Below are 24004 nucleotides of genomic sequence, written 5' to 3'. Positions count from 1 at the left end.
TAACTTTCATATCATGACAGTCACCTCTCCTCTTAGTCCTATGGAACTAATTTAAACCGGGAGGGGGAAAGAGCTGGCCCAGCCGGAAACCTCCTCACGGAGAGCCAGGATCTCAGGGACGGTGCCGGAAGCAACCTTGGCCTTGAAGTCCTTCTGCTTGTTGGCCTCCTTGGGGAGCTCAGCCTGGACAGTCTTGCAGATGTTGACGGCCTGGTCGACGTAGCGGGCAATGCGCTTGAAGTCCTCCTCGCCCATACCACGGGAGGTCATGGCGGGAGCACCAATACGGATACCACCGGGGGTCAGGGCAGACTTGTCACCGGGGACAGAGTTCTTGTTGCAAGCAATGTTGATCTGCTCGAGGACAGCCTCAACACGAGCGCCATCAACCTTGCCGCGGAGGTCAACGAGGACCATGTGGCTGTCAGTGCCGTCAGACACAAGCTTGTGACCCAGGGCCTTGAACTCGTTCTCAAGAGCCTTGGCGTTCTTGATGACCTGCTCCTGGTACTGCTTGAACTCAGGGGTGTCGGCCTGCTTGAGGGCAACAGCCAGAGCGGTGATGGTGTGGTTGTGGGGACCTCCCTGGTGACCGGGGAAGACGGAAAAGTTGATGGGACCCTCCAGATCGTACATGATGTCCTTGCCAGCCTTGTCCTGGCCACGGACACCCTTGCGGAAGAAGATCATGGCTCCACGGGGACCACGAAGGGACTTGTGGGTGGTGGTGGTAACAACATCGGCGTACTCGAAGGGAGAGGGGATGACGCCAGCGGCGATCAGACCAGAAATGTGAGCCATGTCGACAACAAGGTAAGCACCGACCTTGTCAGCAATCTGACGCATGCGCTTGTAGTCAATGAGACGGCAGTAGGCGGAAGTACCGGCGACCAGGATCTTGGGGCGGTACATCTCGGCATTGGTCTCGAGCTGGTCGTAGTCGATGATACCAGTCTCAAGGTTGACGCGGTAGGGGAAACTCTCGAAGTAGGTAGAGACAGCGGAGATCCTGGTACGCTCGTTAGAATCAATTGGGATGCAAGATGATGACAAAAACCCATATCTTACTTCTTGGCGGGGGTAGCGTAGCCGTGGGACAAGTGACCACCGTGGGGGAGATCAAGACCCATCAGGCGGTCGTGGGGACGCATCAAGGCCTGGTAGACCTGCAGGTTGGCAGGAGAGCCAGAAAGGCACTGAACGTTGACACCCCACTTGGCGGGGTCAAGGTTGAAGGCCTTCAGGGCACGCTGCTGACAGGTGATCTCAATGGCATCAATGTGCTGGTTGCCACCGTAGTAGCGAGCACCGGGGTAGCCCTCCGAGTACTTGTTACACATGGGGGAACCCAGAGCATCGAAGACAGCGCGGGAGGTGAAGTTCTCCGAGGCAATCAAGACGACAGACTCGCGCTGACGCTGGATCTCGAGCTCCTACAGAATGACGACAATTAGCCACCAGCTTCCAAAAGATAATGCAGCAGATAGCTTCATTGAGCTAACAAATCGATTGGAGGTCACATACCATGATCTTGGCGATCTCAGGATCACTTTCCTTGAGACTAACGTGCATTTGCTGTATGGCATGATGAGTCAACTGTTTGCTCTAGCTCGAAGGAAATAGAATACTCACGGCCTTGTGGGCCTCAGAGAGAGCGTAGGAGGACATGGTGATGAGTGGTATCTCCTTAGAGTTTTAGGAGAATAGAGACAAGGAAGAGGGATGGGTTGAAGATCTAGGAAGGGAAGAAGGAAAAAAAAGTAAGAAGGTTTGTTGGTGGGGAAGGGATCTCAGGATGCCTCAGGCATCACTCCGGATGTCGCGATATCGGAGACTTTCACCAGATCGGGCCTGGGGACTCTGGTGAAGAAATTGTATAGATCCATTATTTTGCTGGTTCATGACTTTGTTTCTTCCTCTTTTGGATCATACCTGGAGAATATCTAAGTGAAATACGCAAGCACTAGTATAGTTCCACTCAATCATGCTCTGGCCCATCAGTAAGGCCGATTACTTTTTCTGTACTTCCGAAGCACCGAATGTGCTTGATGCAAATTGGGGCTTGGTTCCCAAATGAGATGATCGCTAAAGACATATTGGGTATTCCTTTCCACAAAATCAATGAAAACGCCTAGGAGATCCGGGGTCTGCAGTTCCAGTACCATTTGACCCTATTTATTGCCTTTCGTGATGCAGTGTATTTATTGCTCATGTTGCCGCCGCGCGGCTCCCAAAGTCTGAGATAATAGACCGCAGACGGGTGACGCGGTCCTCAAGTTCCTCGATTTCATTTTCTTGTTCTTCCACGGATCGATGCACATCTGGAAGCTCCTCGACTACGCCGCGCGCCTTCTGAATCCGAATCTTCACCGAACTGGTTGCCGTGGGAAGGTCTTTGGTATCTAGATGCCCTGAGGCCTTGGGGTTGAGGATAGGAACATCGGCAGCGGCTTGTGAAACTCCAGTCTCGTTGATTCCACATCCGGGCATGCTCGTGGGAGCTTGTTGACCTTGTGACGGCGCATCACCTGAAGCTCCTAGAGCTCCATTGGCCTCGCCGGTAGCGTCGCCGGGCTGGGTGGACAGCGGCTTTTGAATAAGCAGACGAGAGAGAATGCCGTGAAGTGGTGGGATAATCTCAAAGGTCGTCGGTGAAGGGAAAGGCTTTGGTTGTGAAGCGGTCGCGTCTCTTGGACTCTCGGGCGCGACCGAGGATTTGGGGAGCGGCGTGGCTACAGGCGGAGATCTTGAAGCCATTGTAGCTCGAGGTAGAATCGGAGCCCGAGGGAAGAAGTGTGAATAACGACCGAAAGCCGGAGACTGGGGTAAGTGTTTAGGAAAGAGTCGGAACGTGCTGTGACGTCGGGGCTCGAGAACCAAAAGCGTCACCGGGAATGCCCCTCCTTCACCGGTAACATTTTCGTTCTCTAGACTGACGCCCACGATTTCCTCCTCTCTCTCCTCACTATCTACCTTGGTAAGCAGTCTCCCAATTGCGTCCTCGTTATTTTGACCTGGATTGTCCATTGACCTGTCACAGTGGTGTGATATCGATTACATACAACCCCACCATGGCTGTCGACCAGAAAGTCGCTTTGAGTATGATCTACTTGCCCCCCCAGGTCCCCAAATTCCAGAGCTAAGGTGTCCCTACAGTCGTCATTGACGGTTGGGGTATTGCGGGCCCCAACTCGCCCCCAGAGGGTGATGCCATCGCAGCTGCCGAGACCCCGTTCATGTCCGGCTTCGCCGAGGCCAACTCAAAGACTGCCCAGGGCTTCACTGAGCTCGAGGCGTCCTCACTCGCCGTTGGTCTTCCCGAGGGACTAATGGGTAACAGTGAGGTCGGCCACTTGAACATTGGTGCCGGTCGTGTTGTCTGGCAGGACAGTGTTCGCATTGACCAGACCCTCAAGAAGGGTGAGATGAACAAGGTCGAGAACGTTGCCAAGTGCTTCACTCGCGCCAAGGAGGGCAATGGCCGTCTGCACCTATGTGGTCTGGTCTCAGACGGTGGTGTTCACTCCAACATCACTCACCTGTTCGCTCTGCTCGAGGTCGCCAAGGAGATGCAGATCCCCCAGGTCTTCATCCACTTCTTTGGCGATGGCCGTGATACCGATCCCAAGAGCGCTGTTATCTACATGGAGCAGTTGCTTAAGAAGACAAAGGAACTTGGTGTTGGTGAGATTGCCACCGTCGTTGGCCGTTACTACATCATGGATCGTGACAAGCGCTGGGAGCGTGTCGAGATTGGTATGAAGGGTTTGGTCACTGGCGAGGGCGAGGAAAGCTCCGACCCTCTCCAGACCATCAAGGAGCGCTACGAGAAGAATGAAAACGATGAGTTCCTGAAGCCCATCATTGTTGGCGGCAAGGAGCGCCGTATCCAGGGTTTGTCTCTCGTGCCAAATGTGTCCAGTACGCCCATAAACTGACCTATTCCAGACGATGACACCGTCTTCTTCTTCAACTACCGCTCGGATCGTGTCCGTGAGATCACCCAGCTCCTGGGCGACTATGACCGCTCTCCTCGCCCCGATTTCCCCTACCCTAAGAACATCTCCATCACCACCATGACCCAGTACAAGACCGACTACACCTTCCCCGTTGCTTTCCCCCCCTCAACACATGGGTAACGTTCTTGCTGAGTGGTTGGGCAAGAAGAACCACTCCCAGTGCCACGTTGCCGAGACTGAGAAGTATGCCCACGTCACTTTCTTCTTCAACGGTGGTGTTGAGAAGCAGTTCCCTGGCGAGGTCCGTGACATGATCCCCTCTCCCCGAGTGGCCACCTACGATCTTGACCCCAAGATGAGCGCTGGTGCTGTTGGTGCCAAGATGGCCGAGCGCATTGGTGAGAACAAGTTCGACTTCATCATGAACAACTTTGCTCCTCCCGACATGGTTGGACACACTGGTGTGTACGAGGCTGCCATTCAGGGTGTTGCTGCCACCGATAAGGCTATTGGTGAGATCTACGAGGCCTGCAAGAAGCACAACTACATCCTCATGATCACTGCCGATCACGGGTAAGTTACCTCTAACATTCATACTCTCTGAAAAGGCTAACCCAATCTCTCAGTAATGCTGAGGAGATGCTCAACGAGAAGGGTACTCCCAAGACCTCCCACACTCTCAACAAGGTTCCTTTCGTTATGGCCAACGCCCCTGCTGGCTGGAGCCTCGCTAAGGAGGGTGGTGTCCTGGGTGATGTCGCCCCTACAGTCCTCGCTGCCATGGGCATTGAGCAGCCTGCTGAGATGACCGGCAAGAGCCTGCTTGTCAAGTCATAGATAGAAGTTTTCCGCAAATGATTCTCTGGTTATGAAAATGAACAAACAAACGATTTGAAGATGTTGATATCTATGCGGTTTTGCAATTGGCCCAGGTCCTGTTTGGGTTTATTAGAGATGTGATAGATGGATCAACACATATTAAGATTGGTCATAGACGTCATATTTCTCCTCAATTGAGTGACTGTGTAGTCACATTCTTTTCCAAGCTATACAAAATTTGACTGGGTATATCTTCGCGGCAAGCATCGCCCACCATTTCCATTTCCGTGCATCATTGATTCCCGTGCCTTTGAAAGCCATCCCAAGTGCAGGAACTCTCTGGTCGCCTGCCAGACTGCACCGCAGCATCACCGGTACCATTCAAGATGCGCCACACACAGCAGATCAGGGTTTAAACACGGGCATCAACACGCTTCATCATCGCCCCCGGGATCAGGGATCATCTTCGGTGCATTGAGACTCATCAGGCTCACGCGGAGGCAGGGGCAGCTTGCTGCTGAGCTTGGGCTTGAATTGCCATGACCTAGAGGATAATATGTTAGTAAAGGTGCGCAATCCGGTGCGGGTTATCATTACCTCGGCGCGCTTCTTCTCACCTAATTCCTGCTTGTCTTCGATCTCCTTTTCAATTCGTTTGCTGTTGGGAAAGGATCAGTGATATATTCCTACGGGCCAAGATCAAACCACCCACATTTCCTTCTCAATGAACTCCAGGCGGCCGTTGACTGCCATGGTAGCTTCGGTCTTATCTTGCTTCAAGAGTACGGGTCCGACGAGCTTGTAAATGTTGGAGTCCTCGTCCAACTGATTGAACTCAGCCTGAACACCCTGATTCTCTTGCTGCTGCGACTCAAGCTTCTGACGGGCATCGACAAGACCCTCGAGTTCTGAATTTCCGGAACACAATTAGATATGGAGAGTAGCGAAAGTAATTAGCAGGACGTAGCTTACCGGTCTGCAGCTGGTCAAACTCGTCCGAAAGGGACTGAAGCTGTTTCTGGGGGTCCATGGCTTGTGTTGGCGGGGAGGTGGGAGAAGGGAAAACCGATCCAACTTCTGCCCGCGCCCGTCAACACCTCTCCCTTCCCACTACAATTCCATCCTGACTACCCAACGTGGCTACCACGACTTCTTTTACGTTTTTGCTCCTCTCCAAATCCCTCGTCCGAGTTGGAGTTGCTCTCGCTTAAGCCGTTGCCTAGCACACGACCCTTAGGTCCCCTCACGCCCTCCCCGCTTTATCACTCCGCGCTTGACTCGCCACTACGAGACGTGACCAGACAGGGCCACGTTTGCCAGCATGAGTAATACGGATTTCCTGGGCCGAGCGATTGACACGGTGAAGAAGGCGATCGAGAATGATAATGAGGGCGAGTACGAGAAGGCTTATCAGCTGTATTACTCCGCATTGGAGTTGTTCATGCTGGCCCTTAAGTGGGAGAAGAACCCTCGTCTAAGGAGATGATTCGCGCTAAGACTGGCGAATATATGGACCGCGCAGAGAAGCTCAAGAATCATTTGGCTTCGGGGGATCGAAAGAAACCTAGCGCCGTGGGCGCGAATGGCAAGGTCGCGCAGGGAAGTGGGAAAGGGTATGACGCTGGCCCATTACAACTTATCTCCAATCTCTTGATATTGATACTCTCTTGGAAACCGGTCCGCCGGAGTCACCAAGAGGATTCATCTCCATCATCTGATCATCTGGTACTGACGGAATTTTACAAACAGGAAGGAAGATGACGACAACGGCAACGGCGAGGATGCCGAGGCGAAGAAGCTCCGGTCCGCCCTACAAGGAGCCATTCTGTCAGACAAGCCGAACGTCAAGTGGGAAGATGTTGCCGGTTTGGAGAGCGCCAAGGAAGCCTTGAAGGAGGCAGTCATTCTTCCGATCAAGTTTCCACACCTGTTTACGGGCAAGCGGCAACCTTGGAAGGGTATCCTTCTCTACGGCCCTCCTGGTACCGGAAAATCATATCTCGCCAAGGCTGTTGCGACTGAAGCCAACAGCACGTTCTTTAGTGTCAGCAGTTCTGACCTGGTATCCAAGTGGATGGGTGAAAGTGAACGGTAGGAAACTAGGCCTTAATTACAATGCATATTACCTCGAGAACGCTAGGCTGACCCTCACAGACTTGTGAAGCAGCTCTTCAATATGGCCCGTGAAAACAAGCCGGCGATTATCTTCATTGACGAGGTCGATGCTCTGTGTGGGCCGCGAGGTGAAGGCGAATCCGAGGCGTCACGCCGTATCAAGACCGAGTTGCTTGTTCAAATGGACGGTGTTGGAAAAGACTCTAAGGGTGTCTTGATTCTGGGGGCGACCAACATCCCTTGGCAACTCGACGCTGCCATTCGTCGACGATTCCAACGACGAGTTCACATCAGTTTGCCCGACTTCAATGCACGAATGAAGATGTTCATGCTTGCCGTGGGTGCCACACCGTGCCAAATGACCCAGGCGGACTATCGATCTCTGGCCGAGATGAGCGAGGGTTATTCCGGTAGTGATATCAGTATCGCTGTGCAGGATGCTCTTATGCAGCCCATCCGCAAGATTCAAACCGCGACACATTATAAGAAGGTAAAACGGATAAATTCCGCTCGTTTTACTGAATAGAACACATATCTGACTACAACAATAACAGGTGACCCACGAAGGAGTTGAGAAGCTCACCCCGTGTTCTCCCGGCGACGCCGGTGCGATGGAAATGAATTGGCTCAACGTGGAAGCCGAGCAACTACTAGAGCCACCGCTCGTTCTGAAGGACTTCATCAAAGCCGTCCGTAATTCCCGGCCTACTGTCAGCCACGAGGATCTGACGAGGAATTCGGAATGGACGAAAGAGTTTGGCAGTGAGGGAGCGTAAGCGGTTCATTTCTCGAATTTCATCACTGGTATTCGGCCAGCATAAATCTCATCTTGGCCAAGCTCGTGCAATAAATAGACAATGTCTCACCCAGGTTGTTCTTGGGATTTGGTCCGGCTGCGTACTTGAGTGGCTACTTGAAGGATCTGGTGTTCAGAAGCGTTGACAATTTTTATGTTTCCAGTAATTTGGCAATGGCGAGGCGTTGATTGAGCAAATATCCATGTTTTTACCTAGTCCGGCGGATCGTTTCGCTAAAAGAACAATGGTGCATACATTCTGCCTCGATTCTATGGAGTTCTGTACTCGACTTCGAGAGTAAATTTGCTCTACTGATTTCAAATTTGAAGACAGAGAGAGGCATTTTCTACCTTGCAGGTCGTCTATCAAGTAGCCGGTGCCTACCGCGGTCAATGGATGCAAGACAATATCCCCGAAGGTCAATTTCTAACTCACGCTACTTGGAATCACAATCGGATCAGACCCATACCTGGGTGACTATGCTCCAACAATGCCACGTCTCTGCGGAAGACACACCTTTCACAATACAACCCAATCAAACGCCCTGGAAAGAAAACACAAGCTCAAAGGAGAAAAAGAAAGCAGAAGCTGTATACTAAGCATGACGGGGAATCTCTCGTGACAAAAGGGGTGACGCTTGGAAACGAAGAAGCTCAAAAAAATCACGAAACAATACGGGAAAACAAGGGCCATGTAGCCTGGTATGATCTACCGGGCAAGGGGGCTTTTGGTTGAGCTTTCGCGACGCTTAAGCATCTCGCTCTTGGCTCGTTTTAAGCCCTCGCCAAGCTTCTTAGCCCGCGACCATTCCTGGCCCATCTTTTGCATGCGAACAGTGGCCACGACCAGCGAAATAGCAGAGCGGAGCTTGCGGCGTGGAGTGCGGACTGAATTGCGGTCGCGAGATTGAACGCCCATATCGGAAATCATGCGAAGGTCGGCTTCGTTACTATGGGTAGCGAGGTCATGTCAGTTGGATTGTCATCGAGTAAAAAAGACGGGGAAAAGGGGTCACTAACCATGCAACACGAACGCGTTCACCCAATTCCATTAGGCCCTTGCTCCATGCCAGGTCGCGACGGAACTTCTCCTCGCGGTGCAAGCGGGCTCGCAGCCAGATGATTTCCTTGCCTAGCCCGCGGATTTCTTTTTCGTGGCGGGTCTTGCTGGATGATTTCCCAATTGAGACCTTCTCTAGAGCTTCATTGTAGCGTTGTTGTAAGGCTTCCAAATCCTTTGTGACTGCTTCGACCTTGCGCACGCAGAATGCTCGCTCTTCACGGACTCGACGAAGTTGGTTCTTGAGCTCGTTTAACCGTGAATCTCGCTCAGATACCTTGAGTGCCAGAGACTCAGCTTCAAGGGTTGATGACTTGAGTAACTCATGCAGGTCCTTCTGATCCTCTTCTCCCATAGCTGCTCGCTCAAGGTCACGGTTCTTGATCTTGACTTCTTTTAGAGCCTTATGCGCATCCGTTAATTGCTTTCGTAGAGACTTGAGCTCTTCGTGAAGCTTGTTAGATGGGGAGTTTTGCAAAGAGTGCGAGTCAAACTTGTTGATGAGAGCGTCGTGAAGGTCTCGCTCCAAATCAGAAACTCGGGACTTCAAGGTACGAGCATAAGCTTTTTGTTCAGCTTCGCGCTGCAGAAGAGTTTTCTCACGTCTGCGGGCCTCTTCCAGGCTCTGGCGAAGGACCGACAGGTCTCCATGGGCGGTTGACTGTTCATTCTCCAAGGGAGCCTGATGCTCAAGAAGCATCTCCAATTCTTGAACGCGTCGCTCAAGCCGTTGAACCTTAGTCCTGGCCGTAGTCAACTCGCGGTCCCGATGACCGGAGCCCGCTAGCACCTTGTCCTGGAGACGATCAATCTCAGCTGAAAGACGACCCTCTTCTAAACTGGCACGTTCAATCTCGGAACCGAGCTGCTTTTCTAGAATTTCTTTGGCCTCCATGAGGGCTTCTTTATCATCTCGCAGTCGCTTGAGTTCGGTCTCAAGACGAGTCGCAATCCTCCTGAGTTCGACCTTCTCGCTGTCAAATCGTGTAGTGTCATCGGCAGTTTTGCCTCGGTTCAGCTGAGCGTGGAGCTCATCTCGTTCGGCTTCGACCTCGGCGATGGAAGTTCGCAAGTCGTGCAGTTCAACGTGAGCATTAGCAAGTTGGTCGCGCAGGGTTTGTCTGTCGGCGATTGCTTTTTGCAATTGATTTTCCACGTCAGAAGAGCCCTTCTGCTGTCGACCCTTTGCGTACTCTTGCTCATCTGCCAAGCTTGATTGCAACACAACAACCTCATCTTCTAGGGCCTGCACCCTCTCCCGAAGGGATTGCTCCTCACGCCGAGAAACACGGAGTTCCTCTCGCACGGTAAGAAGATCAGAGCGCTGCTCATCTATGATACGTCTCTTCTGGGTTAGCTCGTCACCTAGATCTTTGATTTGGCGATTCAGCACCGCTTCCTCCTGCTCGTGCCGCTGCTTCTCGCTATCGATAGCATCTTGAAGCTTGTACTCCTTGCCGGAAAGAGTGTGTTCTGCTTGCTGCAGCATTTCGATCGTTCGCTTGAGTCCTGCAGCTTGTTCTTCGGTGCGCTCCTTCTGAGACTGGAAGGACCGTTTGGTGCTCTCCCACCTCTCCTGCTCAAGGGCGAAGTGTCCCTCTTTATCCTCGATCTCGTGTTGGAGAGCTTCGATCTCGTCTTGCAAACGTTCAATCTCTACTTTGTGTTGCCAACGAAGGTTTTGATTGTCCTGGGCGCGATTGGTGGCCTCTTCGACAGCTTGTTGGAGCTCACGAATTCGAGATTGCGATCGAGATAACTCGCTTTGCAGGCCGCCGGATTCTTCGGTCAATGCCTGGTGCCGAGTCTGCAGAAGCTCTTTCTCATCCGTTCGGCGTTGGATATCGTCAAGGGCTTCCTTAAGTCGAGCAGATGTCCTTTCTTGCTCTCTCTGGGCCAAGTCGCGTTCGTGACGAGCTGCTTCAAGATCTTGATTTAACTTGCCAGCATCGCTCTTCAGACCCAATTGAACATTTTGATAGCGCTCCTCCAGGCGAGCCGCATGTTCCGACTTGTTTTCGACTTCCGTTTTGAGAGCATCGTTCTCTCGTCGCAAAGCACGAATCTCTTCCTCGAGCCTCTCTGCTCGGTCCTCCATTTGTCGACTTAGACCTTTGGTCATGACAGACTTATTTGACATCTCATCCTGCAATTCGCGAAGGTCGTCTTCGGCTCGGTCTTTCTCATCCCTGGCCTGCCGCGCGAGCTCGTTCGCTTCCTGGATTTCTGATTTGGATCGTTCGAGACTCTCCTGCAGTTCTTTGACCTGTTCTTTTGCTCGATCGAGCTCGGCTTGAAGCTCAGCAGCTGCATCGCTTTCCTTGCCTTTCTGCCGGAGCTCCTCCAATTCCTCCTCACGCTCATCGAGAGCTCGGTCTTTTTCACGCACTGTGGCCTCGAGATCTTCCACATCATCGCGAAGTTTCTCAACTTCTTGGGATTGACTGTCCTTGAGCAACCTCACTTCTTCACGAAGCTCTCTGATTTCATTGTCCCGGGACTCCACCTCTTCACGCATAGTATCCATCTCACGTTGTACTTCTTCATCGGGTTGTCGTCGTCGGGACTTGTCTCTCATTTCCATGAGTTGCACTCGATAATCTTCCAAGTCGCGTTCGGCCTGCAGGAGACTCTTTTTGTATCGAGAAATGTCACGCTGCATAGTCAATCGCAAGACTTTCAGCTCGGTGTTCTCCCTAAGAGCCGCGCTGTTATATTCGGGTCCAGCCTTCTCGATTTGCTCCTCTAGGTAGTGGATTTTGAGCTTCAGGTTCCAGTTGTCTTTGTCGAGCCGGTCGATGATCTGTCGGTCAGATTAGAGCCATCATACTTGGGGAGAAACACATACTCGTTCTTGCTCTTTCAATGTCATGTTTTGCCCCTCGCCCAAAACTCCGGAACCGTGGCGTCCCAATAGGCCGGGCAGTGGCGTACTCTGGGCGCTGCTGCTGGCAACATGAGGAATTGGCGTCGCTTGGTCGCTTGTTGCATCATCTTCGTACATATCAGACATATCGATTGTGGGTAAACCAGGGGTGTAGGCGGCTCCCCGGCCCTCTCGCAGGTAGGCCGGAGTCTTCGGGTCGTCTATGCCTCGAATTGCAGATCCGTTCCTCAAAAAATTGTTCTTGGTCGCGCTCCTCATAAGTGGTGTAAATTCTCCCTTGGCCGCTCCTGCTGCGGGCAGGTTTCTCAACGCGCTTCTTGCTGGCCTTGAGGAAGTACCGGCACGCGGGGTGCTGGACTTGTAGTTGGCTGAATCACGTTTTCTTCCATCTCCAAATCCTTTAATAACATCATTATCTTTCGATGGCGTGTGGAAAGAGTTTTCCACGGAGTCGAGAGCGGAAAGGTGAGTTCGTCCAACGCTGCGAAAACCGTTGGTCAAGTAAGTCGCGTTCCCATCGACTTCGGTGCGCGGCGTGTCGATATAGGGGAACGCCATGCTAATAGGACCGCGGAAGATTCCAATTATCACGCGATCATCACTCTGCAAATCGATGGGATTGAGTTGAAACGAGCTCGAGCGGCGTGTTGTGACGAAGCGCGGGCGAAGCGTCGGCGAGACTGTTGATGTCTAACCTGATTAGGTTTAGTGCGCGAGTCACGAGTGGGGCGCGAGCTTCGCCGCCTTTTTTTTTCTTTTTGCGGAATGCCATGAGGTCATGTTGAGCTACAACTAGCAACTCAATTGACTTTAGGCATGGCAACCGAGGAGGATATCGCGTGGTTCAAGTCCACTTTCCATCCTATTCCCAAACCGCAGCTCCCCGACGATTCTGTTGAGTACTACGTTTATCACCTGCCCTCCCCCGCTCCCGCCGTTATCGATCAGGCCGTCGAGACTCGCGCGCGATTGCTCGAGGTTCAGCGCACAGCTGCAGAATTGACCAAGGAGCTGCTAAAAGACTATATATGGCAGCGCGAAAGCTTCCGACTGGAAATTAGCAAGGATGGTGGTAAGGAAATTCCTTTTCAGGATTGATTTAATACGTCTGCTCCGCATCAGGCACTGATCGCGATGTGTAGGAATCACTTCGCTCCATGGCCGCACCAACTTCGGTGATTCCATCGAAGATGAGTGGGTAGTCGTGTATATCCTCCGCGAGCTGACGAGGCGGCACAAAGATATTTGGGTCAAGGTCGGAGACAGTGATGGCGAGTTCCTGCTCATCGAGGCGGCCGGCACGCTCCCTGCATGGCTGGAACCTGAGGTGGCGGATAACCGAGTGAGCATGATTGCGCTTCTCTTCTCAAGTGATAAGACTTCCACTAATTTGATTTCATTCGACTAGGTCTGGATTAACCAAGGAGACCTCAAAATCATCAAGCCAAAGAAAGACACACAAAAAAAGGTCTCGGAAACATTGACCCTGCTAGAAGCACACAGAATTATCCAAGAAGAGCCGAGCCGCTTCTTACGGTCCAGAATAATTCAAGAAGAGGCTTTTTATCGACTGCGCAACTATCCCAAGCAAATCTCCGAGAATATCCACCACGCGATCGTGACACTTCCACGTAAGGTTGCGCACCTGTTACACCGAAAGCCTGCATATATATCGCCTGTCGTGGAAGCCTTCTACATTCGTGATCCCATAGCCATGCGTCCTCTCAAGTCGAAAGATACATCTGATCTCGTTTTCAAACCCGAAGACTTCGTTACTGTGAGCTTGAAGTTCACACGTGTCGGATACGCTCAACTGAAGAGTCAAGAATTTCCTCCACCAAGCACCTGGGAGGGAAAATTACCTTCGCCTGAAGATCCCAAAGCGTATGCGCGCGCTGAGACTGGCATGAAGGTCTCTTGCGGACTTGAAATGCTACTCTATGATCCTCACCACCAAGACAAGACTGCTGTCCGAGAAATAAAAATTTGGCTTGAGGATATTGACGATGGCGAGGAGCAACTTATTGAGGACTCGGAGATTGAAAAAACTTGGGACAAGCGGGAGGATGACGAAAAATGGTTAGACATCAATTTTGAAGATCTGGACAGGGAGCTCAAAGGAACCAAGGGCAAAGAAAAGTCTGGAGGTGACTTTGGCGATGTAGGTGCTCAAGAGAATTTGCAACGCATTGTCGCTCGTTTCGAGGAATTCTTGAACGATAATTCTGCGGGCTTCGATGGCGCAGACTTCATCGATGATTTTGGATCCGATTCTGACATTGCTGGTGACGATGACGATGACGAAATCAGCAGCGATGGAGAGGATAAAGACGCGTCATTCGATGAAGAGGAGTTCTCACGAATGATGAAAGAAATGATGGGTATGCCTTCTGGGCCCGGGAAGCCGTCGTTTAAAGCGTTGGGGAAACGTGTCCAAGAGCTCGACGCAGACGAAGAAGATGACACGGAACAAATCAAAGAACTCTCTCGGCAGATGGAAGCTGAATTACGAGGAACCGGAGTTCTTGACCTGAACCGAAAGCAACAGAAGCTGGCATCTGGGGAAAATGCCTCCAAAGGCAAGGCTACCGAGTCTAGCAACGCAGATGATCAGGAAGATTATGATGAAGATGAAAATATCAACATCAATCTTGCCAAGAACCTGTTGGAGAGTCTGCATAGTCAGGCAGGTACCGCAGGACCAGCGGGTAACATGCTCTCCATGATGGGCCTGCGGATGCCGAAAGACGACCGCCATGAATAACACGATGCCCATGATTCTCTCATATACTCGGATATCTTTTGCTAGAAACAGTCGTTATTTGCACCTCCACTGCAAGAACTGCAGAACACAGAGTGCGGCAGATGTTTCCCATTTTGAGATAATGCCGCCCTACTCATTCATGACTCCCAGAAATCTCGAAAAGATGAGAAGCCCTGCTCATTTGGAAAGAAATTGGCCAGAAGTTTCTGCCTGTTCGAAATTCTCCAGTAATTTCATCTCCCCGCCTTTGGGATTACTTATTCTGGAGTGAACATAACGCAGTATGAGCCAGCCATTGACATGCAACCAAGGCATGGCTGATGTTCTCCCAGGGAAAGAATGGCCTCCGCATGAATGATACGGGCAAGAGAGGTCAAGGCACAGCCGACCGCTACTTCATACACCTTTTTGTGTTTAATGAAGAGAGGAAACTACAGATGTCATTTATTTCAGATATGGTGAAATGCAATCGAGTGACTTCTTTAAATGAAAGTCTGTATTGCCTCAGTTCGACTCCGCCATGGCTTGCATATTATGTCAAGGGCCATAAGTACACAGTGCAGGGAGAGTTGCCGTCGGAGTTGGGCGCATACGCACTTCTAATATTGCCAACGCCATATTCTCCTCTTCCTGGAGCCATAACTCGAAACCCGATCACCAATGTTTTTATTTCACTAATTCTCCCACCAAAATCAACCGTAAAGCCATTCTTAAGAATGCAAGATTCAGCCTACGATCTCATTACTATATTCCATACCAGCCATACCGCAAGACGGACTACACTGGGCTCCGATGTATGTCGATCTCGAACTCCAGCTCATACGCAACGCCTTCGCCACCACGGTGGACATTGCCGTGCCATAGACTATGCACTCCAAAAACAATGGGACTCATCGCTCGAAGATATTAGCACCGGTAATCCCTACATTTGCCATGTGACAGTGAAGACTGTTTTGGCCTTGCCGTGAGGACCCTAGTCCATTTGCTTCAGCGATTGCCTCACAACATCTGAGCGCATTTTTGTGGTAGGCCCAATTTGTGGTAGGTCTGAATGTGAACTATGCCTTGCAGCCGCCACAAGGGCTTCAAAGACGATCAGCTGCAATAGTGATGCTGCTGGAGGAAGGGACATCTGTGCTCTGTTCTCTCACGCTGTCACAGCTTTCCCAGCTTCCACAATTACTGTGAAGGACGTCAACCTCGTTCTTTCAGAGGCATCACCTCTATATCTTGTGTTGACGCCACTGATTATGGGCTCAATGCAAGATAAATTTGGCAGGATTACCGAAAAAGGCATCAATATTATGCACCGGCCGCAGCTCGCATCACAACCCGAAGAGGCAAATGACCGATCTCCATGAATCTCCACGGCAAATCACGGCGCAGGTAGCGTCTGGCTTGGAGATGATCTCCGACACGTACTCGTGGGCCATCTCAGCCGGCGATCGCCTCTTTTCGACTCCGCCGGTCTCGGTGGGCTGTTTCGACTTCTCGACATCGAGTTGCTGGATTATTTTTCCCATCTCTGGACTGGGGCGGCGGACCAGTCAGGGAGAAGGTTACCCGATATGAATGGGTATGGGGCTGGGTCCACTGATAGGCATGATTAATATCTTCATTACAGTACACGACTCTAGCATTGGAGCCAATGGGATTCTGAAGGATGTCACGGAGTTCCGGAGGAGCATGTGATCTGTCACGGGGACTTTTGTTTAGCAGCACTATTACTAGAATGAGGACATGGCTGGGTTGTCTCAGTGCCACTGTGACAGTGGTTTCACGATGGTGGAGACTCGGTGTTGCCTACAAACAGCAGGTCACGGAGAAGGGAGTCGCGCCTGTCTCCACCGAGGGGCACCGTACTCACGCCCCCAAACCGATCGGGAAATTGAAAGAGATGTGTAGGATGTGCAACCCGGGAATCATTCGCGATAGAGCAGATAGTGCCATGTGTGTATTTCTCTCAATCTTATACCTTTCATCTGTTATCTTGATCTCTGCAGAGAAGCGCCACGTGAGAGTTAATCTTGGCGATCGCACAGTCTAAGGCAGTTTAAGGTAGCGTAAGGCAGCATAATCTGGAAAAGGATCTCTACTTGATCTACCTGCAGACCAGCAACCGAGGCACAAGCCCTGCGAGACTAAAAAAAGGCACTTCTTCACCCACTTAGGCAGGCACCAACATGGTCGCCAGGGAGTTGCCTCGAACGCGTCCCTCGAACGTGTTTCTATGCGCAAATGGGCGTCTATTAATAATATGGACATGATCCGGGCCCATGGACAGACCCCGAACCGTTAAGCTGTCGTGTGCCAGTGTCTAGTGGCGGGAAAATTTCCACACGAGTTCCATAAGAATAGTAGCGCGGGCGGGGCTCTCAAGAATTTTGGGCCGGGACTCATCGTGGTGGATTCCACATGAGGCCTACTCGTCTTCGATTGGGCCCCCATTGGCCCTACCCTTATTTTGTTTTGTTATGGCTCTTTTAAATGCCTCACTGGTAAACGGAGGGGCCGGTGAAAGCGAAATCGGGGAGTGGACGGAAGAGCGATATTCCCCTACTTTGGAAAAAGATATGCACGTCGTTTATTAGTCCCGTGAGGGGAAGACGGGAGGCAGGGACTAGCATCACTCTAGACCGTTCATCGGGTGCTCTAGATCAGGGTAATGAATCATGCCGGGTGCTTCGTTCGGGTTGGCTTCCGTGTGAAAGCACGTTGCCGAACAATAATGATTTAGCGGAGACTAACTCCGACCCGGTTGAGTTTCTCGAGGAACGGGCAACGACTAGCAAAGATCAAAGTCATGACGAGGCGCGGGGAGTAAGAATACGAGGGGTAAGCAATGCAATCCTCAAGTTCCAAGTTCCCATCCCTGTCGTCCACCCTTCCGAAACGCCCTAACGATGCGAGCGACTCAGAAACTTCCGCGACTTCCGCACCGCTGGGACTTCTGGAAGAAGATCGGCCAGATCGCCCTGGGACCGAGGGATTCACCAAAAAAAAAAGCAAAAAGAACTTCCCCCCAAATAGACCGTCTCCCGGTGGATCTGCGGTGGTTTGCAACGTATAGAGTTCGGGACCAATTTGATTCTTAATCAAAATACCCGCGCATCGGCGGCAAATCGGAGGCCTAGGAATCAGCCTTCTGCTGCCGGAGGTTGTCCCCAGATTATGCCCCGACGCATCCCGTCTTGCAACGCTAGCCGGATTACGGATGATGTATTACGGATGACGGAGTACAGTCTGGCGGTGTAATGGACCTGGTAGACAAGAAGCAAGTCTCTCTCCACGGGAGATGAGAGAAAAAAGGAAAAAAAAGACCACCAAATAAATCACAGGCAGTCATCGATGGGAGCCCCCTTGGGGACATGTCCAGCTGATAGATCAATAATGTAAAATGAGGCTAGCAACTTCTAGGATGTCCGGAGTGAAGGAATCGCGACCCTAGTCGAACATGACTACCGGTACCAATCCCGACACCCGCATTCCCATCCCCTGTTTGCAGCCACCCCACTTGCAGTCGGCTTCCACAGATGCGGACTAGCCCTTGAGCTAGGGCATTCACTGTCGAGCCTACTATAGATTCGCACATGCGGATCAGGGGGGGCCGAGTTCAAAGGGGAGTAAGGAGAGATTAAAAGAATGTGAGATATCGAGATAAGAGGAACGAGGCCCAAAAGGGAGGTATAGATCAGAGAGATACGGTAATCCGGTATCTGGCCGAGAAAGTCCTGGGCGCCGCAGTGGACAAGGTGGAGTCATTCGATTCTTCCATCGGGCTTCCATCGCCTCAGAGGTTGGACCCAGATCCACTCGGTTGTCGACCGAAGCCGGGAGAGATGTAACTTTGGGCCGTGGCAAAAGCCCCTTCCTATCCCTTCTGTCTCTGCTTTATAGTCTCTTCCCCTTCCTCCTCCGGCAGCCTGGTTTGTGGAGCCCAGGCGCATACCAGTCCATGCCAATCATGGTGCTTCGTCATGGACTAAACTGACTGCGCCATGGATTTCATTGTAGGTTCTGCCTCATTGACAGCGCACGCCTCCGACTAACGTCTGTAGCTCTCTCTTACGCACTTCTGCGAGGTGCATGGCCCCACGTCCATCCTTTGCTCGCAGGTCCTCCCATTCGCCTGTACGCAATGCCATCCCGAACACGACGCCGCTTCCTCGCCCTCGCCCCGCGATCCCACCAAGTCACCCTCGCCCTCTGAGGCCGGGAGCTCGAAGTCTCCCAAGATCGAAGATCACCCGTATTTTCTGCGCCCGCAAGTAGCTTCCCCGGAAGACCGTTCCAACCGCGCCGGCGGAACGGATGGCGACTCCTGCGCCAGCTGTAGCCTGTCGCTCCCCGAAGATGTGAGCAAGCAGCTCCCCGCCGGGGCGCCTGGGAGCCGTGACGCAAAGGGCAACAATGGAAGCCCCGTGTTACGCTCACGCGAGGTCGTCTACTCCTGTGGGAACAGTCACTCCGACGATGATTACACCCCAGACCCTCATGCCCATGCCTCTCCTCCCGATTCACTTCACTCATCATCGGTCGCATCTGACGCATCCTGTCACACACACATCCTGACCTACCTTTCACTCCGGGGTCCGCCGAACCCCGCGGACTACGCCCTTCTCCGCCGCTCCTCTATCCGCACACTGAGCTGCGAGCTGCTACCCCGCGGACTGTCTTCCGGGCCATTGTGCTTTGGTGATTCCGTTGCAGGCTACACCATTGCATACATCTTCCGTCTCCCTGACCCGATGGCGCGCGGCAAGCGACGCAGTTACGCCCTAGTGGCCCTAGCCGGAAAAGACGCCGGAAGAGCGTTTCGGGCGTGTCCTGTAATCTGGCGCGCATTTGGCCGCATCGCATCCAGTATTGTGAACGCGGCCGAGCGTTTCCAAGAGGAAGAGAAGCGTCGCGAGGAACAGACCAATCCCGGAAACAACATGCACCATCGACAATACACACCGGTTTCTTCCTTCCTTACAGGTCGTGCCATGGACCCGACCGGACAGCCGCGACGCCTTGGTCAAATTCGGGCCCGCAACTTGGCTGAGATTCTCGGCAATGAGTACATCTTTGCTGAACTTCACGCGCATTTTGTCGCCTTGCTGCAGCAGCTCGGTAACATGTTCGGAGGGGTACCTATCTCCGACGAACGCTTCGTTTGCAGTACAGTAGGCGACGACGAGAGCACGTCTCCCCAACCGATGTTTGTCTCCAAAAAGCGCCAGTCTGTTTCGAAGCACGACGGTAACGAGCTCGACATGGCCAATCTCGACATTTCTACCGGCCCGAAACCCATTCCTATCAACCCTCGGCGGTCTGTCGTGGCCTAGACATTCACGACCTCTTTTTACGCTTTTGATATTTCCTCTTTCTGAGATACCCGCGCGATTTGTCTTTTCGATCAGTTTTCATTCTTCCATCCCCTTTTGTTCTGCGGGCTCCGCGCGAAGCTTCGACTTCGACATCTGATAACAAGCCGCTATTTCTTTATTTGCTTTCTAGCGATCTTGCCCTCTATGGCCTCCGGCTTCTGCATATCAAGCTGGGTCTGCCATTCTGGCAAGCTGGATTATCGGCATAGACTTGGCGTCTTACATACACGGACTCGGAGTTCTATTTTCGGGTCTCTTTTATTCTTCGGCTCTCTTTCTCTCGGGCATCGTGCTTTCGTTCCTTCTTAGGACAACGGTGGTGATTTGCTGGTTTGGTGGCGGTTTGGCCGCCGCCTCGAGGCGGGCACTAGCTTATGACGGGGATATGATGGCGGCGAGATTCCCAGAGACATGTATTCTATGTACTATTTCAATACGACCTAATGATAGTCACATCGAGTGATTTTTCTTTTGATTATTACTTCCTGAATATAAGTGAATTTTTTTATACGGTAACTCATCTCAGATGGCGTTTACTTTGCGCTGGTATGCCGGTGGCTACAACATGATGCTATATATTAGAGCTCTTCAGATTCACAATGCTCTGCCCTGGACCCATAAGGTCCCCTTTACAGGCCGCCATGAGTCAACCACCGCAGTGAATTGCGAGTGTACATCCTTCAGGAAGTATAAAGCTGCATGGTGCTACTCCGGAAAAACTCTCCCCGTCAGGTTCTTCCGTACCCGGGCCACAATCAAAAATCCCACCAAAAAGACGTCCAACAAAGACCCGCCCTCATCACCCCTCAAACAACAGCCAAGATGGTCGCCTTCGACAAGTGTGAAACCCGGCCGGCTCATATCGATGCCATTCTAAATGGCCTCGATCGCTACAACCCCGAGACTACCACCGTCTTCCAGGACTACGTGGCACAGCAGTGCGAGGACCGGTCATTCGACTGCTACGCCAACCTGGCCTTGCTGAAGCTGTGAGTGCACTCCTGCCTATTCCACTGGCGTATACCTCTGTTTCTATGATGAAAGATCTTTTTCATACACGTTTCCTATTACCTGACAGCCCGTCACGAATGGGGTTGTTGAGAATTTCGAATACCTGAAAAACGATTGCAATGCCATTGCATTCAATTGTCCGGAGGCTTTCGAGCTTTCTTCACAGAGCAGACATTTTCAAGCTGTATGCTAACATTTCAATCCCCTCTCAAATAGCTACCAGTTCAACCCTCACCTCCTCCAAGCCGACACCGTCACCAATGTCCTGGCCAAGGCCCTGACCGTGTTCCCCTCTCCTGCCTTCTCTCTCTGCCTTGCTCTGCTCCCCGCCCACACCCAGCCCTTTCTCAAGGCCACCGACGCCCAGGCCGCTTCTCAGAATAACGACTTCGTTGAGTCCGTGCAGAAGCTCTCCCAACTCTCCACCCTCCTCGAGTCCGCTCAGTACACCCAGTTCTGGGCTACCCTCAACTCGGATGACCTGTACGCCGACTTGACCGCTGATGTCGCCGGCTTCGAGGAGCTCGTCCGCATCCGCATCGCCGTCGAGGTCGGAAAGGCCTTCCGTTCCCGTCTCCGCTGAGACTCTCGAGGCCTGGTTGGATATGCGCAGTCGTGACGCTCTCGAGAAGTTCGTCGCCGATGTCTGTGGCTGGAAGGTCGAGAACGGTGTCGTCAGCGTGCCTACCAACAAAGAGAACGAGGCCCGCAGCGAAGTTAAGAGCGAGCGCGTCGGCGTCGATATGTTCGGTCGTGTCATCCGTCGTGGCTTCGAGTTGCCTGCCTGAACGTCTTTGACTTTGACTTCAACTACTGGCTAAATTTTCTTTATTTCTTGTTTTTTTTTCTTCTTCTCCGTCCCTTTTTCTCGAAAGAGCGGGTAAAAAAGACATGAGTTCATGAATCCCCGATCCGTGACGACGGTGATAGATTTCGCATGGAGAGGCTCGGAGATGAGTCGGGATCTGGCGCATCCGGCGTTTCTTTTTCCGATTTATGCCTTTTGTATTGGAATCTTGTGTTTTGATTCTACTGAAATGAGCGGATGATAACATCTGGAGAGAGAGACGCCTTGTTCATACCACCATATCTATGCAGAGCCCATTGGCTCGCAATAAAACATACAGCTATTCCAAACCTATTCGTAAGATTTGTAGATATAGGTGCTTGTCTGAGGTTGCATATGTGTGTTCATCAATTGGGATCTAATTTTTTATGCTCCAACATCTCCCTCCCACTGGGTATAATCAAGTCCTTGTATCTTCTATTTCGTCTCTTCCCACTGCACTCCCGCCCACTCCTCACGCCAGCCGACTTGACCAATCGTCTCGGGTCCACAGTCCTTGCTGCAAACACCAAGAATGATAGTACCCCATTCCATACCGGCGTCGCCCTCACCCAGGCCAACGCCCGGGCGTCCGTCCTCCAACACACTAATCGCATGCGGCGTGAGCTGCATTTCAAACACGCGCGCACTGCCACAATACTCACAAGCCGGGAAATGCCCACCACCAGTGGTAGTCACATGGCCAGCCGAGTGCTCAGTGTGCAAGCGCTTACCGACCTCGTCTGCGTAGTTGTACAGCAGGGGCGTACCGCGGTATTCATAGCGCAGCACTTGTTCGGGGTTATGCTCTAGACGCATAGAGAACTTCATGAAAGCCCTGTCGAGCTCCGACTCAAAGGTGTCCTTCAGCTCAGCGGTGCCGCTGCTCTGACCTTCCTCGTCCATAGGCTCCATAGTCACGTTATCGGGGATTTTGGGCGTAGATGGGCGAGACATAGTCTCGTACTCGGCGTCCAGGAAGAAATTGGTATAAGGAGCGGGGAAATCAGACTGTGCGGGCCAGGGTGGCTGAGCCTGGGATTCGGGCTTGAGTTTGGTGGCAGCAGAGGGATTCGCAGGGCCTGGAGACGAAAGCCGGACTTTGTCAGCGAATGATTCGGCCAGGACATTGATTGAGGGCGTCGACGAGACGGGGACGGGGGCAGGGGCCGGGGTCGTCGTTGCGGGCTTGGGCGTCGCGAACGGATTGGCATTAGACGCCGCTGAGCCCTCATTCGACGAGAAAGGATTGGAGAATGGGTTCGCGTTCGCAGACACACTACTCGTCAACGACGTAGCGCCGAATAAACTCGCGCCCAGGTCTGTCTTGGGCTTGGGGGGTGCGCTTGGTTTCGGCTCCGGCTTCTTCTCTTCCTTCACTGGCTTACATTGTTCCTGTATGCTTTCCCAAGTGACCTTGCGGATTGAGCGGTAGGCGCGGATGCTGCCTGGTTTGCGGTTGCAGGGTTTTCTAGGGCATCCGAAGATGTACAGACGGCGCTCGTCGGTGGGGAAGTGGTCGGGCAAGTCGCCGTGCAATTCGAGAAGCAGAATCATCGGGCTGTTGCAGACTTTGCAGTTTGCATAGTCGCCCGGAGGCGGGGTCTTGTCATCGAGCCATTTCTGTCGGGGAGTTGTCAGTGCGATGGCTTCACTTTGCATGTGGGATAGTGCATACCGGCCAGCCGCCCAGGTGGCTGATGGTGTCTTCGACGACTTCCTCGGCTGCGTAGCCGAGAAGCACACCGGTCTCGGTAAAGTCTTCGTCGAGACTGGAGTCGCTGTCGTAGGGGTCCATGGCGTGTTCAAGAATGAGAAGAGTGTAAAGAGACCCCTCTCAGAAAATTGTTGCGATAAGCGATATGCGCGCCCCACTCCTGTTCTGGTATTCTGGTCCTGTCCGTTCATCCTTCCCCAGCCTTACATCTTTGTCTTACATCTTTGTACTTCTACTTCTGGAGCTTGTCTACTTGGTTAGGTTATGATTAGTACTTGATTGAACCACATGGTCCCTGCTGGATCACTACCATACCCGCAGATTCTGGATTCTGGATCAAATATAGACCAGAACTGAGGGATGCGGAGATTAAACATGCGAATATTCCCGGTTCCATCTCCTTGCCGTCCAGGAGGTCTTTGCAACGATTAAAGCTCTCGTCTAGCTTATTAACTATGCGTGTTTCCAGCTCCTCAGAAGCCCCATACTCGTCGAGGCTCGCGTCCCACTAAGTAGCTCATCTGTGTCTCCGCAATTGGATGGAAGGGAAGACTGGGAATTCAAAAGAAGCCGCTTGAAAGAAGCATATGGAGGTACACAGAACCAGAACCTCTGTGCCACTCCATAAGCTCAGAGAGATGTGTCTTAAAGCCCCGCCATTTTTGACTTCTCCTCCAG

The 24004-nt window shown here is 52.2% G+C and overlaps 10 protein-coding genes across 10 annotated transcripts; 5 read left to right on the top strand and 5 right to left on the bottom strand.

Annotated features, from left to right (window-relative positions):
• Positions 1–51: 51 nt before the first annotated feature.
• N7477_000289 (glycine hydroxymethyltransferase SHM2) lies at positions 52–1668 on the bottom strand (the record flags this gene model as incomplete). The annotated part of the gene is made up of 4 exons (XM_056961952.1): positions 52–1009; positions 1069–1433; positions 1525–1575; positions 1633–1668. 4 exons carry the CDS (start codon positions 1666–1668, stop codon positions 52–54), a joined length of 1410 nt encoding a protein of 469 aa, XP_056826955.1.
• A 540-nt stretch (positions 1669–2208) lies between these two features.
• Positions 2209–2757, bottom strand: N7477_000288 (mediator of RNA polymerase II transcription subunit 9; the record flags this gene model as incomplete). The annotated part of the gene is made up of 1 exon (XM_056961951.1): positions 2209–2757. One exon carries the CDS (start codon positions 2755–2757, stop codon positions 2209–2211), a length of 549 nt encoding a protein of 182 aa, XP_056826954.1.
• A 314-nt stretch (positions 2758–3071) lies between these two features.
• On the top strand, positions 3072–4796 carry N7477_000287 (phosphoglycerate mutase, 2,3-bisphosphoglycerate-independent; the record flags this gene model as incomplete). Its single annotated transcript, XM_056961950.1, has 5 exons — positions 3072–3099; positions 3157–3894; positions 3949–4109; positions 4165–4532; positions 4586–4796. The coding sequence occupies 5 exons, from the start codon at positions 3072–3074 to the stop codon at positions 4794–4796; spliced, it is 1506 nt and encodes a 501-aa protein (XP_056826953.1).
• A 472-nt stretch (positions 4797–5268) lies between these two features.
• On the bottom strand, positions 5269–5808 carry N7477_000286 (tubulin-binding prefolding complex subunit YKE2; the record flags this gene model as incomplete). Its single annotated transcript, XM_056961949.1, has 4 exons — positions 5269–5322; positions 5376–5436; positions 5491–5686; positions 5751–5808. 4 exons carry the CDS (start codon positions 5806–5808, stop codon positions 5269–5271), a joined length of 369 nt encoding a protein of 122 aa, XP_056826952.1.
• Positions 5809–6099: 291 nt separating this feature from the next.
• On the top strand, positions 6100–7669 carry N7477_000285 (AAA family ATPase VPS4; the record flags this gene model as incomplete). The annotated part of the gene is made up of 5 exons (XM_056961948.1): positions 6100–6250; positions 6301–6391; positions 6528–6869; positions 6933–7383; positions 7448–7669. 5 exons carry the CDS (start codon positions 6100–6102, stop codon positions 7667–7669), a joined length of 1257 nt encoding a protein of 418 aa, XP_056826951.1.
• Positions 7670–8398: 729 nt separating this feature from the next.
• On the bottom strand, positions 8399–12194 carry N7477_000284 (putative spindle-pole body protein (Pcp1); the record flags this gene model as incomplete). Its single annotated transcript, XM_056961947.1, has 3 exons — positions 8399–8639; positions 8710–11552; positions 11598–12194. The coding sequence occupies 3 exons, from the start codon at positions 12192–12194 to the stop codon at positions 8399–8401; spliced, it is 3681 nt and encodes a 1226-aa protein (XP_056826950.1).
• A 258-nt stretch (positions 12195–12452) lies between these two features.
• N7477_000283 (putative regulatory factor Sgt1) lies at positions 12453–14400 on the top strand (the record flags this gene model as incomplete). The annotated part of the gene is made up of 3 exons (XM_056961946.1): positions 12453–12708; positions 12779–12978; positions 13045–14400. The coding sequence occupies 3 exons, from the start codon at positions 12453–12455 to the stop codon at positions 14398–14400; spliced, it is 1812 nt and encodes a 603-aa protein (XP_056826949.1).
• A 3998-nt stretch (positions 14401–18398) lies between these two features.
• On the top strand, positions 18399–19730 carry N7477_000282 (folliculin domain-containing protein; the record flags this gene model as incomplete). The annotated part of the gene is made up of 2 exons (XM_056961945.1): positions 18399–18410; positions 18459–19730. 2 exons carry the CDS (start codon positions 18399–18401, stop codon positions 19728–19730), a joined length of 1284 nt encoding a protein of 427 aa, XP_056826948.1.
• Positions 19731–20594: 864 nt separating this feature from the next.
• On the top strand, positions 20595–21571 carry N7477_000281 (CSN8/PSMD8/EIF3K family protein; the record flags this gene model as incomplete). Its single annotated transcript, XM_056961944.1, has 3 exons — positions 20595–20761; positions 21000–21333; positions 21377–21571. The coding sequence occupies 3 exons, from the start codon at positions 20595–20597 to the stop codon at positions 21569–21571; spliced, it is 696 nt and encodes a 231-aa protein (XP_056826947.1).
• A 476-nt stretch (positions 21572–22047) lies between these two features.
• On the bottom strand, positions 22048–23407 carry N7477_000280 (small subunit rRNA maturation protein TSR4; the record flags this gene model as incomplete). Its single annotated transcript, XM_056961943.1, has 2 exons — positions 22048–23232; positions 23288–23407. The coding sequence occupies 2 exons, from the start codon at positions 23405–23407 to the stop codon at positions 22048–22050; spliced, it is 1305 nt and encodes a 434-aa protein (XP_056826946.1).
• Between the last annotated feature and the right edge of the window lie 597 nt (positions 23408–24004).

This window comes from Penicillium maclennaniae, assembly GCF_028827695.1.
Source record: "Penicillium maclennaniae strain IBT 15551 chromosome Unknown utg000001l:1.0-3280838.0:1.0-3283122.0, whole genome shotgun sequence".
Classification (NCBI taxonomy): domain Eukaryota; kingdom Fungi; phylum Ascomycota; class Eurotiomycetes; order Eurotiales; family Aspergillaceae; genus Penicillium; species Penicillium maclennaniae.
Note: the sequence above shows the minus strand (reverse complement) of the source record. Positions and strands in the feature narration are given on the sequence as shown.